Source organism: Aspergillus sclerotioniger (assembly GCF_003184525.1).
Source record: "Aspergillus sclerotioniger CBS 115572 chromosome Unknown BO94scaffold_25, whole genome shotgun sequence".
In the NCBI taxonomy this organism is placed as follows: domain Eukaryota; kingdom Fungi; phylum Ascomycota; class Eurotiomycetes; order Eurotiales; family Aspergillaceae; genus Aspergillus; species Aspergillus sclerotioniger.
Window position 1 is genome coordinate 300,651 of NW_020291015.1, and position 15,467 is coordinate 316,117.

Here is a 15,467-nt window from a genome sequence, read left to right on the forward strand (position 1 = left end):
TGGAATCGACACTCACCTATAACGTAGATGCGATAGTACTTAAGGATGTCCATTGTGCTTGTACTTGGGGTGTACATTACAGGGATGATTTGTTTTGCGGTCGGAAGTACAGCACTGCAGATGCTGGGAAATGGTAGGTGACATTTTAAAGGTCATGAATACGTCTTTAAGTATATTGAATATGGGAATTGTGAATTATGGGTAACCTTTTCCTTGATAGTAATGAAAAGGGTACGATGAATACCTCCATGGGTTTGAGGGGTTGTTACTTTCACCTGTAGTATGAAAGTACGGGTTAGCAAAGCCACCAGACCCGCCTTTGCAGTGTCACAAGAGGAGAAAAATCCGGGCTTGATTCACCTTCCCACAGCAAATTTCTGTGCTCGGTGAACAGGATTTTACCCTACAGAAATCCAGAGTCTGACAGCTGCGCTAACTCTTTCCTTGACACTCGACACCAAACAGAAATTTCACACATTAACCTCCACTGTTCTCCAATCTCTTCAAAGAAGACCCAACACTCCTCCCTTCTCCCTCCACCCAGATCCATACAACAACCTTCCCACATCCAACCTCCAAAAAAATGCTTCTCCTCGAAGTCGAACGCAAATTTCCCCGCCTCACCATAAAACTCCACCTCGCTCCAGCCTACCACCAACCCCCCTTCCGTACCTTCAATTACCTCGGAACCAAAACCCTACGCGACACTTATTACGACTTCCCCTCCTCCTCCACCTCCACCAGCACGCACCCCCACTATCTCTCCACCCAGGGGATCTGGATCCGTAAACGCAATAATACCTGGCAAGCCAAGATCCGGCGCGGCGGGAACTACACCAACTCCTAGTTCCAGGAACTTTCCTCGCTTGCAGAGATCTCCTCCTACTTGGCGAATATTACGAGTGTGAAATAAACTGAGGGGGTGAATTTTGGACTCGTGCTGATGGCGGATTTCGTGACTGTGCGGGAGAGGTGGGTTATGGATAGAGGGTTTACTGTTATGCAGGATAAGATGGATTTCAGACATACAGTGGGGGAGGTGGAGATAGAGTAGAGAGAAGAATGCAAGGAAGGTGTAGAGAGGTTTAGAAAGAAGAAGATGGAGAAGATAGATAAGAGAATTAGGGAGTTTATGAGAAGATATGGATAGGCTTTTTGTAGGAGAGAGGCAAAGAGGAAGTTGTCAGCTTATTTTAAGATGAAGGGGGGACGGTAGGTTAATAGGGATGAGGAAGTTGAGAAGATTTGAGGTGAGAATGAAGGTTGATAGTGGGTATGGGGTTGTGGGTTATTTGGGTAGATTATTTGGGGATTTGGTGTGGTGCGCTGGGGGGTGGCTGTTGGAAGCTATTCGCGTGCATCCAAACAAGTAGTAATGTTAATACACATGTGTTCTATTCTCATACTACCCCGTTATTACGATAATGAATTAAGAAGTACTGGACTTAGTCGTAGAATAGCCATCGACTGCTTCTGTACCGACCCATGGCTCCACTCAGGTGGTCTTCAAAAAGAACTATAAGAGTGGGTCAGAGTGGGCTCACGAGCATATGGAGATGAGTTTCTACAGTGGGTCTCCCGAACGATGTTTTCAGGGTATTGAGTCGAACGTAAAGTTTGGGGAATAGGCGGAAATACTACCATGAGAAGGTTGCCCCAGCATCGGACATTGATCTGTTTCTCTACGGCTTGGATGAAGCACAGGCAATCGAGAAGATCAAGCAAATTGAGGACAAAGTCAAGAACTCAATTCTATACGAGACAACCACAGTGCGAACCGAGAATACTGTCACCATCGTCTCGCAGTATCCCACACGCCATGTTCAGATAGTGCTTCGCATATATAAATCCATCGCGGAGATCTTAACCGGTTTTGATGTTGATTGCGCCTGTGCTGCTTTCGATGGGAAGCAAGTCTTCGTGTCTCCGCGTGCCCTTTCCTCATATATCACCCAGATAAATACAATTGACCTTTCCAGGCGCTCTCCTTCCTACGAAAACCGTCTCTCGAAGTACTCACATCGTGGGTTCGAGATATTCCGGCCGGAATTAGACCGATCGCGAATCGACCCAGTGAGCATTTCTGTGGTGACCTCTGCTATGCTTCGACTAATTTATTACACCCATAGACAATCTTCGAGCGAAGCTTTACCAGAATGGTTGGCCTGGCACGCCTTCTGGTCCTCGAGAAGCTGCCGAAGTCGTCAGATCGGGAATCTTATATTGAACAAAGGCGACAGGAGCGGGGCCGGCCTGCTCCAAGAAACAATATAAGATACCCGGCCGGTAACCTCAAGAATGACTACGCTGATGAGGTTCCCGATTGGGAAGAGGGAGACGAGGTCTCTGATTATAATACATTTGTTGGTTTGAAGCTTTCCCCTCTACTGCTTGATGACTAACAGATTGGGCAAGACAATCCCTTACGGCCCCAGGTACAAAGCTCGAAAGGTCGAGAATCTCCTTCATACGAAAGATCTGTTGCTCAACGCAGAGTGGAACAAGCCCAAGGACAGACAAGTTAATCTCCACCGACACCCAGCGTTTTTTGGCGACGTCGTGGATGTGATTCATGATTGTTGCGGTTTTTGTCCGCAGCCGGAGACTGAGGAAGAGAAAGAGATAGCAGAGAAAGAGAAAAAGCTCTATGTTTCGGGGAACATATCATTCCTTAAAGATGATCCAGGTCGTCAGGAGATTGGTAGCTTTAACCCAATTACGGAGACTGACTGGGCTGGTTTGTGTACCCTTGCTCCTAGGAGAGATCTAAAAGCATGCTAACTCGGCAGAAGAAATGGCGTATGTGGGCAACTTAGAGCAGCTGTGCCAGGCCATCGTCAATTGTGATTTGGAAGGAGTCGCAGCGTGCCTCACAGAAGACATGGTAGACCCTAACAACCGCGACTATACGGGAAGAACGCCATTGCACTTGGCTTGTTTGATGTCCACGCCGGAAATTGTGAAGTGCCTTGTTGACAATGGCGCAAGTCTGGTCTCTCGCCTGGCCGACGGTCGGACAGCGCTGCACCTGGCTGCCGCTAGGGGAAGTTTGGAAATCGTGAGAATATTATTGCAGAAGAGCGAGCAGAACGAAGCAGAGCAAGGTCAGCCTGATATACGCCAAGATAGAAATGGGGGCAACGAGAGTGAGATTGAGGAGCTGGCGCTGGTGGAGACCAAAGCTCCTACACCTCCGGTTCGTTCGTTCATGTTGACAGGGAAACCAACTTGGATTCGGATGGTATTGATTTGGCAATGTGTGATAATGAAAAGGAGCCGGACATTTATGACATCAACGTCGTCGCTTGGGACACTCCCACTTCGGCGCTGCATCTTGCTATGCTAAATGGTCATGTTGACGTGGTGGACGAGCTTGTTGCCTCGTTCGGCGCTGATGTGTTGTTGCCGGTTAAGCTGACACATCCTTATAGCAACACCCCAAGGGTTGCTATTCTGAATCTGGTCTTGGCACTTCAACTGCCTTTCGAAAAGGTTAATACAATGACTGAAAAGCTATTGCAGCTCGGTGCACTTCCAACACAGGCGGACCTCGGCAACGTGACCGCAGTGCACTATGCGGCTGCTTCCGATTATCCCGCCCTCTTGGATGTATATCTCAATCGCAACCGTCCAACAACGTTGAAAGCAATAAACCATCTTATACCCTCGGGTTATTCCTGGAGGACAAGTGCTTATTTAGTACTTACAATAGCTCTTTTAAAAAGAAATATTCTCAGTACAATCAAACTTCTTGAGGCTGTTGCACATTCTTCCATTAACTTTAAATCATTTATAAAGCCTGGACAGAGAACCTTTAAAAATATTAAAGCTAATTTATCTGAAAGAAACAAGAAGATTTTCTAATATATAATTATACAACTAATCATTCTCACAGTACAGAAAGACTTACTAATAATTACTGTTCAACTTCTCAATAGTGACATTAATCCGAAGACACTCACCTCTGAAGAATATAATGTCCTAAATAATATCTTTAGCCAGAGATGTACCATTAAATAATCTTTACTGGATTATATCCGAGATAAGATTACAAAATTATATAAATACTATAAAGAGGATTTAAATAATATATCTTTCCTTCTACTAGTACATGCTGACCAGTACTTATATTGTCTGGAATCTGGAATGTACCAGATGTGATGGCAGCTCTGCCGGGTATCATGTGATGCTTATATCATCTTGTTTATTCTGTTTACTTTACTGTTGCCAGTATTTTTTTTCTTTAGTAAATATCTATAATACTCTCTGTTTTCCTTTTTTTCTCTTCATACTTAAAGTTCTAGAGTAGTTAGTATTAATATAACTTTATTTTATGTTAAATAATCATCTTATAACTTTAAGTATTATTTCTATCTTTTTTTTACTATTATACACAGTCAGCTTCTGTTAAATTGTTAGTAATTCTCTTTACTTATATTTTTAAAAATATCTAATAATTAAAAATAATCTACCCGACTGATTAACTAAACTAAATAAAATAATTGAAAAATAGTTAGATCTTTATTTTTAAAGATAACTAAAGATTCTCCGTGGTAGCCTTTAATAAATTAGATTAGAAAAATAGATTTAATCAGATTAAATTTGATATCTGATATTAAAGTAATCTGAAATAGATCTTTAAATATCTTGTTATAAATTTTTATTAATTTGAAAACTAAAAGAGATCATTTTCTTAATATCTAAGATAGATAGAGCTAGAAGATTACTATCTTAATTTATAAGAAAGAAGAAATAATTAAAGAATAAAATATCCTGGCCCTGTAGATATTCTATTTAATAAGGGATATTTTATATAGTAAGATAATTTCTAAATTAAAAATGATACTGAAGATTTCTAATCCTTTTTTATTTAATAATGAAAAATTTTTTTAAGACTGGATACAAACTATATATCAGAAATTAAAGTCTAATTTTAATTAACTTCTTATCTTAACTATATAGTTTATTTATATTACCAGTTATTGTATAAATAATGTTAGAAAATATCTAAATTTCAGATTCTGTTATAATATTATTAGTCTCTATCTTAATATAGAGAATATTTTAAAATATTTAAAAATTATTTTTATTAACTTAAAAAGACCCGTAACATCTATTACTAATATAATAAATTATATATAAAGATTAAAAGGAAATTCTATATCTTTATCTTATACTTTTATTATCTAGCTGTGGAGATAGAGATTAATAAGAATGTTTAAAAGAAAGATTTATATAATAAGATATTTTTTAAATTAAAGAAAGTAATTCTGTACAGTTTTAATAATAAGAAATATTTCTTTAATTATTATATAAAAGAATATACATACTTTATTAATCTTATTAATAATTTAATAAGATATTATATTAAGAGTAATACTGTGACTACTGACAGTTATAAAGAGATTTATAGTTCTTATATTATTTTAGCTATTTTAAGTATTGAAAGTATGTCTTTTAAAATTCTTATCCATACTTTTTGTGATAGAACGGGTTCGGATGATGATCCTTACCTAATGGGTAACCACCAATGGCAGTTAAGGTGTCTAGACAAGCAATATCAAGATAATAAGATTTATAAGATTATTATTATATATACCATGATATCCCGCGCTCTATTACATAATAAGTATAGAGAGTTCTTCTTTCTAATTTTTTTAGAAATAGACTATACTTATTAATTTATATTGTTCTGGAATGTAATCCGCTTAATTAATATATCTTTTATTCTGATAAGTAGATCTTATTATATTCTAATCTTTTTTTTAATTATTTAAAAAAATATATTTTCTTAGATTTCCAGTAAAGGACCAGAGATAACTTCAGTAGAAAATAATAAAAAATTAATAATTATCTTTATTTTTATTATTAAAGAAATTCAGAAATTCTAAGATATAATCTAATATCTAGAATAAATAAATATTTTATATTACTAAATTATAATTTTTTGAATAGATATTTTATTAAGTGGAACTTCAAGAAATCAGTATCAGTCTTATTCATCTTTTTTTAATAATGATAATTATAGTTATAAAACATTAAATTGAAAAGTATTATATATTTTTTTCTAGACTTGAACTTACAGAAATAATAGAAATAATTATTAAATCTAGAATATATATTCCATGGAGAATTTAAGAAGTATATTATAAAACATTATAAGATTCTTACCATTTTATATTATATATAAATATCTTATTACTGTTACGGACCCCTGCTAGCTGAACGAACTAGTAAGGCGGACTCGTCAGGCAGAAGGCTACGTCCGGAAGGCGAGGACTCTTATCGAGTAGAATCCCGATCTGAGTAACCTACAAACCGGGACGGTTACACAACACGTGACCACGACGGACATGTCACCGACACGCTATAACATGGCAGCGCTACGACAGGACATGGCAGCGCTACGACAGGACATATCGGCGACATGACATATCATGGCGATGCCATGACGAAGGATAGAATATAAGGACACTCTTTCATGTACTTAGCTAGTTCTGTTCTTCGTGCTCAATAACACTGTCTTTAAGTAACCATACGTTTTGGTAAAGCTTAGCGACAACACTCGTCCGCACTTACTTACGGATAGCTGCGCGGCACTATCTGGCCTTACTTCTCTTCTCTTGTTCAGATCAAGTCACCTTTAGATAGTCAACGACCTGACTACCTTGATTCAGTTCACAGGTACGCATCGGAACGGGAGCTAAGCTAACAGGAACAGGGAGAAGCGATCCTAGGGTTTGACAATTACCAGCAGTGGTATTAACATGTAAAAAAAAGTTTAAGAAAGATTAATAAATTACTAGAAATTTATAGATATATTTTATAAATTAAACTATTATCTTAATTTATAATACTACTACTTTGCAATCTAATACTATAGCTTAATTAAAGTAAATTCATGAATAAAATAGTCAAGATTTATAAGAATTTTATACTTATTTTAATACTCTTAAACAGTATTTTCTTCATTAAATAAAAAGAGATTAAGTTTTAATTTATTTTATAAAATTACTTTCAGAGTTGAATTAATATATTTATAAATATATTTTATATTTATCTGAAAATAAAAATAAAATAGTTTTGATATTGTATATTACTATAAACTTTAGAAGAATAAAGGTAAATAGAAATAATATGATTATTCTCTTTTTAAAAAATATTTAAAACAACAATTCTAATAAATCACTATCTTAAAATCTCTTAATATAAATACAAGTCATGATAAATCTGAGAAATTAAAATAAGATCTTATTAAATCTAATAAAAAAATAATTATAGTATTTTAATTATAACAGTAATATATATTTAATAAATTGCTGTTTAATTAAGAAAATCTAAATTGTACAGACTTATTAAGCTTTTTTATAAAATAAAATTTTTTTTAAGAATTAGTGTCAAACCCTAGGATCGCTTCCCTGTTCCTGTTAGCTTAGCTTCACTGGTATACATACCTCCGAACTGAATCGAGGATGTATCAGACTGATGACTATCTAGAAATGACTGGTCGTGAACAAGAGAAGAGAAGTAAGGCCGAATAGTGCCGCGCAGCTATCCGTAAGTGAGTATGGATGAGTGTTATTATTAAGCTTTCCAAACATATGGTTACTTAAAGACAATATTATTGAGCATAAAGAACAGAACTAGCTAAGTACATGAAAGAATGTTCTTATATCCTATCCTTCGTCATGGCATCGCCATGGTATATCATGCCACTTGATATATTATTTCATGTTGCCGCCATGTCCTGTCATAGCACTGACATGTTATAGCTTGTCAGTGACATATCCATCATGGTCACGTGATATATAACCATCTCAGATATTATGATGGTAGTTTCCAAATAATAGTTCGGTCTCACCCGAGCGCTGCCCTTATCAGTGCTTTCTGCCTGATAAATCTGCTTTACTAGTTGTTCAGCTAGTAGGGGTCTGTAACACCACTTCCCTTTCTTCAAGGTTTCTTGTCCCCAAGGAACATAAATCTGCGGTGTCCCCCCTGTTGAGATAAATATTCAGTATTGTTTCTAAATTTTTCATTCAGATTATTAATTATGTTATTTACTTTCTCTATTTATAAGAAGAGTCTCTGCTGACAGATTAAAGATAAGGGTTTTCTTGCGGTTTTCCCTTGCAAGTACTGTATCTGTCTATACAAGATATATATTAAATCTAAGAATTCTGATTACTGTAACAAGTATATAAAGATAAATAGTATTTATTATAAAATATCTAATCCTTCCTTCTCTGACACCGAGTAGAAGTGTTTAGTCAAGGTCTAAAATTCTATTAAAGAAGAAGAGAAAGTCATTCTAGCAAAATTTCTTTAATTATAAAAACAAAAACAGTTATTATAAAAATAAGCTAGTAATTTTATAGCTCGTGATATAAAGAAAATTAAGGAGCTGAAAGAGCTTGAGAAATAAGAATAAAAGAAACATGAAGTACAGAAAAGATTATATAATTAAAAAACTATAATATTTGAGATCGAGATTAATACTGCCATGAGTGGTAGTATTAAGCTAGCCACTATATCTGAGCCTGATCTTAGTTTATTCCAACTGATTGGCTCTCCTTCTTTCTGGGCAAATTTCAACCTGTTCATCAATAATACTGCTTTACAAGTTAATAACAGCTTATTAAATTCTTAATAAATTTCCACATGTTTTTTAAGATATCATATTCTTTCTATTTTATCAGATATTATGATCTACTGCTTATCTTCTTATAATCTAGGATTCTTTTAACTTTATATTCTTCTTTTATATTGTTATTAATCTCCATATTTTCTATAATTCTAGTATTCTTTGATGCAGGTTTCAGCAATAAGATATAAAATACTAGATAAATCTTATTCATTGATTTTAGTAGTCTTAATTTATAATTGACCGGCTCTTTCTTATCTTCAATAATAAATAGTCCTAGCTTGTGATAATCAAGCTTCTAACTTAATTATTTCATCTTAATATTTTTGCAGAGTAAAAATACTTTCTTTTCCCTTTTTAGATCAGGTTTTCTTCTATATTAATAATTATAGTAGATCTTACTTTACAAGTTTATGAACTTAATATCTTAAAATAACTGTATATACATATTTTCCATGAATACAACAATATTCTCAGCTATATCAGTAACTGATTACTTTCTTAATAATGTTTTTAGAAATCTAGAATGATAATCATAATTTATATAAAATAATAAGACTCTAATAGTCAAGTAATCAATATTATTATATAAGAACTATACTATCAGTAATAGACTTATCTAATTATTTTATTGATAGTTGATATAATGTCTCAGATATTGCTTAATTATCTGATTAATTCTTTCTATTTATCTATTTGTCTATGGATGGTAAGCCATTATTATTTATTCTTTAATTTCTATAAGATCTGCAAGTAATTTCTAGAACTTCAAGATAAATAACTTATCTTAATCTGATATAATATACTTTAATATTTTATAATATATAACAACATTTTCTAGAAATAGTTCTACTATCTATATTATTATTATTATTATTTTGCTTAATATAAGATAGATATATTTAATAAGATAATCAGTAATAATTATAATAATATTATATCTCTTTAATTTAGATAGTAGATTCACAAAGTTAATTATTATCTATTTCTATGGCTGCTGTAGCGCCTCCTGTACTTATATTTATTTATAGAATTAGTATCTTATAGACTTATTTTTAATATATATTTTATATTATCTAATATAATCATATATCTTCTGTCTGAGGTTCAGGATGTAATAGTTCCTAGTAATTAGTTCTGTGATTTTTTCAACTTCTAAGTAGTCCTTGAGTAGTTTATTATAGTATCTAGTCACAATCTCTATTCTTATCAATAATGACCTTGTCTAGTAAGTTCTTGCTCATTTCCTGGAGTATTTTATCTTCTTTAATAGTATCAGTTAATTATCTGGTTAGATTACTGCCTATTTCCAACATTATTATAAGATTAGTCTTATTATAACTGATCAATCCATCCATGTTTCACTTCAGGATGGCTGGTTTGATAATCTTTTTATCTAGTTTATAATCTGGCCTGTGGCTCAGCATATCTACATATTTATTCTCTACTCTCTTACAGTATATAATTCTGAAATCATATTATAACAGAATCTCAGCCTATCTTGCCTGTCTTCTAGTCAACTCTTTAGTTATTATAAAGTAAGTCAAGTTCTTATGATCTATCTTTATAATAACAGTATGCTTTACTTCTTCAAGATAGATCTTTCACTACTTGAATATTACTATAATAGCCAATAATTTCTTGTTATAAATATCGTAGTTAAGTTCTGCTTGAACCAACCTTTTTAAATAAAATACAATTAGTCTCAGTTTTCTATCTTCTCCTGGTTGTATTATATGTATTCTAACAGCGTAATCCAATACATCAGTCTCAATAGTGGTTTTCGTTTCTGGATTGTGCTGTACAAGTATTAATAATATGGTAAGTTACTGCTTGATATCTTCAAACATGCTCTGCTGTGGTCCTTCCTACTTATACTTCTTTAACTTCTTTATAAGTTCAAAAAGTAGTGTTATATAGATAGTATATCTATCCACAAATAATTAATAGTAATTAACTAATCTGATAAACTGCTGTAGTTCTTTCAGATTCTTAGATTAAGACTAGTCTTATATAACTTGTACTTTAGCTTACTCAGTATAGACTCTCTCTGTAGATATCCAATATTTCAGAAACTCTGTTTCCTGTATATAAAATTCATACTTCTTCAGCTTATATTATAACTGATATAAGTATAATTTATATAAAACTAGTCTTATATATCTCATATATTCTTTCTCAGTCTTTAGAAAGATTAATATATTATCTAGATAGGCGATCATGAATCTGTCAAGATATTTTCCTAAGATCTTATTAATATATTACTAAAATAATGCTGATGTATTAATAAGCTTAAATAGTATAATCAAGTACTTAAAGTATCTGTATTTTATTCTGAACATAGTCTTCCATTCTTTATCTTCCATGATATATATACAATAATATATATTTATAATATCAAGCTTAATAAGTTACTTTATTTCTTATATCTTGTCTTAGATCTCCGAAATTAAAGATAATAGATGTTGATCCTTGATTATAATAGTATTTAGTGACTGATAATCTATATATAATCATAAACTGCTATTCTTTTTCAGTATAAATAGGACTCCATATCCTGCTAGCAATTTTGAAGACTTAATATTATCTTTTATTAATTAATTATTAATATACTTCTATAGTATCTGTAACTCTTTTTTAGATATTAGATAAATCTTTCTATATATTAATAACTTTTTTTTCTTTATAGAAATAGTATAGTCATACTTTCTATACTGAGATAATTCAGATTATTCTAGCTATTTAAATTAATCCTTGAATCTCTTATACTGTAGCAGAATATATATATTATTCTTAATCACAGCTAGAGATTTTTATAAATCTTCTAGTCCCTGCTTTAGCATCTCAATCTTTATATCAGTACTGTTAATACTATACTCTCAGTACTCTTCTATTATTGTCAGTACTCATCCTGATAATTCTATAAGCTAATCTTATTATAATGACTTAGTTACTGCTATTACTTGTATAACTATACTTAAAATACTATTTTCTTCTAAGTTATCTTCAATACCTGGTATATTAGACTTTCATGATGTTCTCAACCTTTCCATAGATTGCTTAGTCCTTGCTTCAGCTCCTTGCTAAGTAGCAGGCCGTACAGATCTAGACCCCATATCTAGTCCTTGCTGGTGTCGTCTTGGGCAATCATAATTTATGAATTAGAGGCTCTCAGTCTTCCAATCTATCTATGGATTATGATTTCTGAACCATAGAATCTCTAATATAATATTATACTGATTTAAAGATATCACATTAAAATCTATATACTTATAGTGATCCTTTATAATCATAAATATAGTTTCTGACTTGATTATTAATATAAGAGTTTCTAAATTCTCTCTATTCAGTCCTGTAATTAGTTCAGGTTCTGCTTTCTATTATCCAAGTATCCCAAGCTATTGCATAAATTGCGGGTTCATGAAGTTTTTAATCATTTCAGAATCTACTAATACTTGAGCTAATTAATTTAATACAACTGCTTGGATCTTCAGATATAGCCCTGATTCAGTGGCTGCTAATTATTATTCTGGCTAATTAGGTTCTAACTATCTTGAATGCTTTTTTAGAAATCTTAAGCCTTCTATCTTTACCGCATAATATATCATATACTAATTATTAAAATATGCTAATTAATATATTAATCTATAGTAAGAATATTATTAGTATTCTTTGCATGCACAATCAAAGATAAGATATAGATAGTAGCTTATCTTAGTTCTAATCACTTCTAATATTCTAGATTAGTAATTAATAATATACTTTTAATCATGGTATATAAAGCACATGTTTATATAATATATAAGTTAAGAAAGTTTATTATATCTCTAATAATTGTTACTTTTTTTAAAATATATGCACAGACATGGTTTATTATATCAAGATTCTATTCCAGCCATATGTATCTTCTAATTAATCTCTAATAATTAGTAATAATAGTCTATATTATCTTATCCACATGTTAAACAAACTTCTAGATAATAAAGATATCTCTATAAATATTATTTTCAAGTCTTATTCTATAATTTCCAATATCTTAAGTCTCAATGTGGGCAATGCTATATAATCTTCTTAAGTTCTAGGCAGAATCATGCTAGATTTTCTAAGATCTCTTTTAAGATATAATCTAATCAATAAGTAATATTATTCTTATCATTCTTCTAGTTCTCTTTGTCCTCGTCTCGCTATATTAGACAGGATTTACTAATTTCTGATAGAGGTTTTTCCAGAGTATTAAGTATCTCGCTAAGTCTCTTCTTACTGGATTCAAGACCTTTAAGCTGAGTACTGTACTTTTCGTCTAACAGATCGAATTCATCCTAAACTATACTGGGATAGTTATTCCTTGAAACTGACTTACTGCTATTATTGATTTCCATAGTCCAAGCTAATAGTACAGACAATCATTAATCTTCTTATTAACTTAATGATATTATTAACTCATCTATAGTGATCTGTTACCTCAACCAATCATAATATATTCTATTCTTTAATAATTATCTATATTAAATAATATGTAGCTTCTTGTTATTTAGTATCCATATTACAGATTCTATCTAAACTTCATGCTAAATAGTAGTAACATTATAGACTCCTTTATCTTGATCTTGTTATATAGCTCTTAACTGCTTCTGAGGCTGTTGCTGTTTCTGACTATAGTTCTTTAACTAATGATCTGCTTTGCCATAGCTAAAGCACAAGCAGTCTCTTTTACACTGTTTAAGTTTCTTCTTAAATACTCTATTCTATTGAGTCTGATACTGTACTGTATCTAGCTCCATTAGTTTTAGTCTATAGAGATCTTTATATCCCAAACTCTAAGGTTATACTGATCTTCTATTATTAGCTCAGTAATCTGATTAGCTGTTTTATCAAGATATAGACCCGCTGGTCCATCAGCCCTCTCTTTATTTTATATTATACTTATATAACTTATTATTAATCTTGACTGCTGCTTTAATCATCTTTAACAATATGTTCAGTTATTCTTACTAGATAAGTTTCTCTTGAATCTCTATCTTAAGTCCTTCTTTGAATCGTGTGATATAGGTATTATTATTCTAGTCTAAGTAACTAATAACTTATAAAAACTCCGAAGTATATTTAGATACTGATTCAGTCTGCTTAAGTTATTATAACTTTTACTTAATATTATATACTATATTAATATCTCTAAATATCTGTTTAAGACATTGTTTAAATCTAGTATAACTAGTAAAGATTTACTTTATATTATTATCTTGATTATTTACTGACTTTTCTTGATACTTGTAGATATATAGTTCATATTGATTAAATATTGTTCCAGTCAGGTAGATAAACGTAAAAAGAATCTTATTAATCTTGTTTCTGAGCTTTTCTCTGTTTATGCCGAGATACAAGTCCAACTGGATCAAGAAAGCCCTGAGCTTCGCTCGATTGCTGTTAAATAGTTCTGGTGGTTAGATCTTAATAGATTTAACTGCTAAGTAACCTTTAAGTAACTAGTTCTGTTATTTTAAGACAGTGATGCTTTCTTACAACTGACTAACCATACCCATCAGTTCTTGTATTGTCAGGCCCTGCTGCTATAGAGCACGCGATGAGTTTAAAGTAGTTAATATAATAAATAATTGTTACTGGATAACACTCGTACTGACTGGTGCTCAATGTATCAAATCCTAGGATTGCTTCTCCCTGTTCCTGTTAGCTTAGCTTTGCTGATATACGTACCTTCGAACTGAATCGAGACAGAGTCAGACTGATGACTATCTAAAGATGACTGATCCTGAATAAGAGAAGAGAAGTAAGACTAGATAGTGCTATGTAGCTATCTATAAGTAAGTACAGACAAGTATTATTATTAAGCTTCTAAACATATGATTACTTAAAGATAATTATATTAAGTATAAAGAACAGAACTAGCTAAGTACATGAAAGAGTGTCCTTATATCCTATTCTCTATTATGGCATCGCTATGACATGTTATACCACTTGATCTGTTATTTCATGTTGCTGCCATGTCCTGTCGTAGCGCCGACATGTTGTAGCTTGTCAGTGACATGCCCATCGTGGTCACGTGCTGTGTGACGGCTCCGGGTATTGGTTACTCACATCGGGATTCTACTCGATAAGAGTTCTCATCCGTCCGGACGTAGCCTTCTGCCTGACGTGTCCGCCTCACTAGTCGTTCAGCTAGCAGGGGTCCGTAACAGTTTTCTTGCGGTTTTCCCTTGCAAGCATTACATTCGCCTGCACAAGGTGTGCATCAAACCCAAGAGCTCTGATTATTATAATAAGTATATTAAGATAAATAATATTTATTATAAAATACCTGATCCTTCCTTCTCTGACACCGAGTGGAAGTGTTTAATCAAGGCTTAAAATTCCATTGAAGAAGAAGAAGAGATTATTCTAATAAAGCTTCTTTAATTGTGGAAACAAAAACAGTTATTACAGAAATGAGCCGGCGATTTTATAGCTCGTGATATAAAGAAAATTAAGGAGCTAGAGGAGCTCAAAAAGCAAGAGTAGAAAAAGTATGAAGCATAAAAAAGATTGCGCGAATAAAAGGCTGCGGCATTCGAGGCTGAGGCTAGTACTGCTGTGAGTGATAGTGTCAAACTAGCCGCCTTATCCGAGTTTAGTTTGTCTCAACTGGTTGACTCTCCTTTCTTCTAGGCGAACTTTGACCTGTCTGTTAATAGTACTGTTCCATAAGCTGGTGGCAGCCTATTAAATTCTTGATAGATTCCCATGTATTTTCTGAGGTACCATATCCTTTCTATTTTATCAAGTAATGTAATTTACCACTAATCTTCTTATAGTCCAGAATCCTTTTGAC

General features: G+C 32.7%; 1 protein-coding gene across 1 annotated transcript; it reads left to right on the forward strand.

Moving 5' to 3' along the window:
- Positions 1 to 382: 382 nt before the first annotated feature.
- Positions 383 to 13,428, forward strand: BO94DRAFT_626681 (ankyrin; the record flags this gene model as incomplete). The annotated part of the gene is made up of 7 exons (XM_025617371.1): positions 383 to 846; positions 1,617 to 2,073; positions 2,130 to 2,363; positions 2,416 to 2,737; positions 2,790 to 3,196; positions 3,274 to 3,609; positions 13,420 to 13,428. The coding sequence occupies exons 1-7, from the start codon at positions 584 to 586 to the stop codon at positions 13,426 to 13,428; spliced, it is 2,028 nt and encodes a 675-aa protein (XP_025464609.1). The 5' UTR covers positions 383 to 583.
- Between the last annotated feature and the right edge of the window lie 2,039 nt (positions 13,429 to 15,467).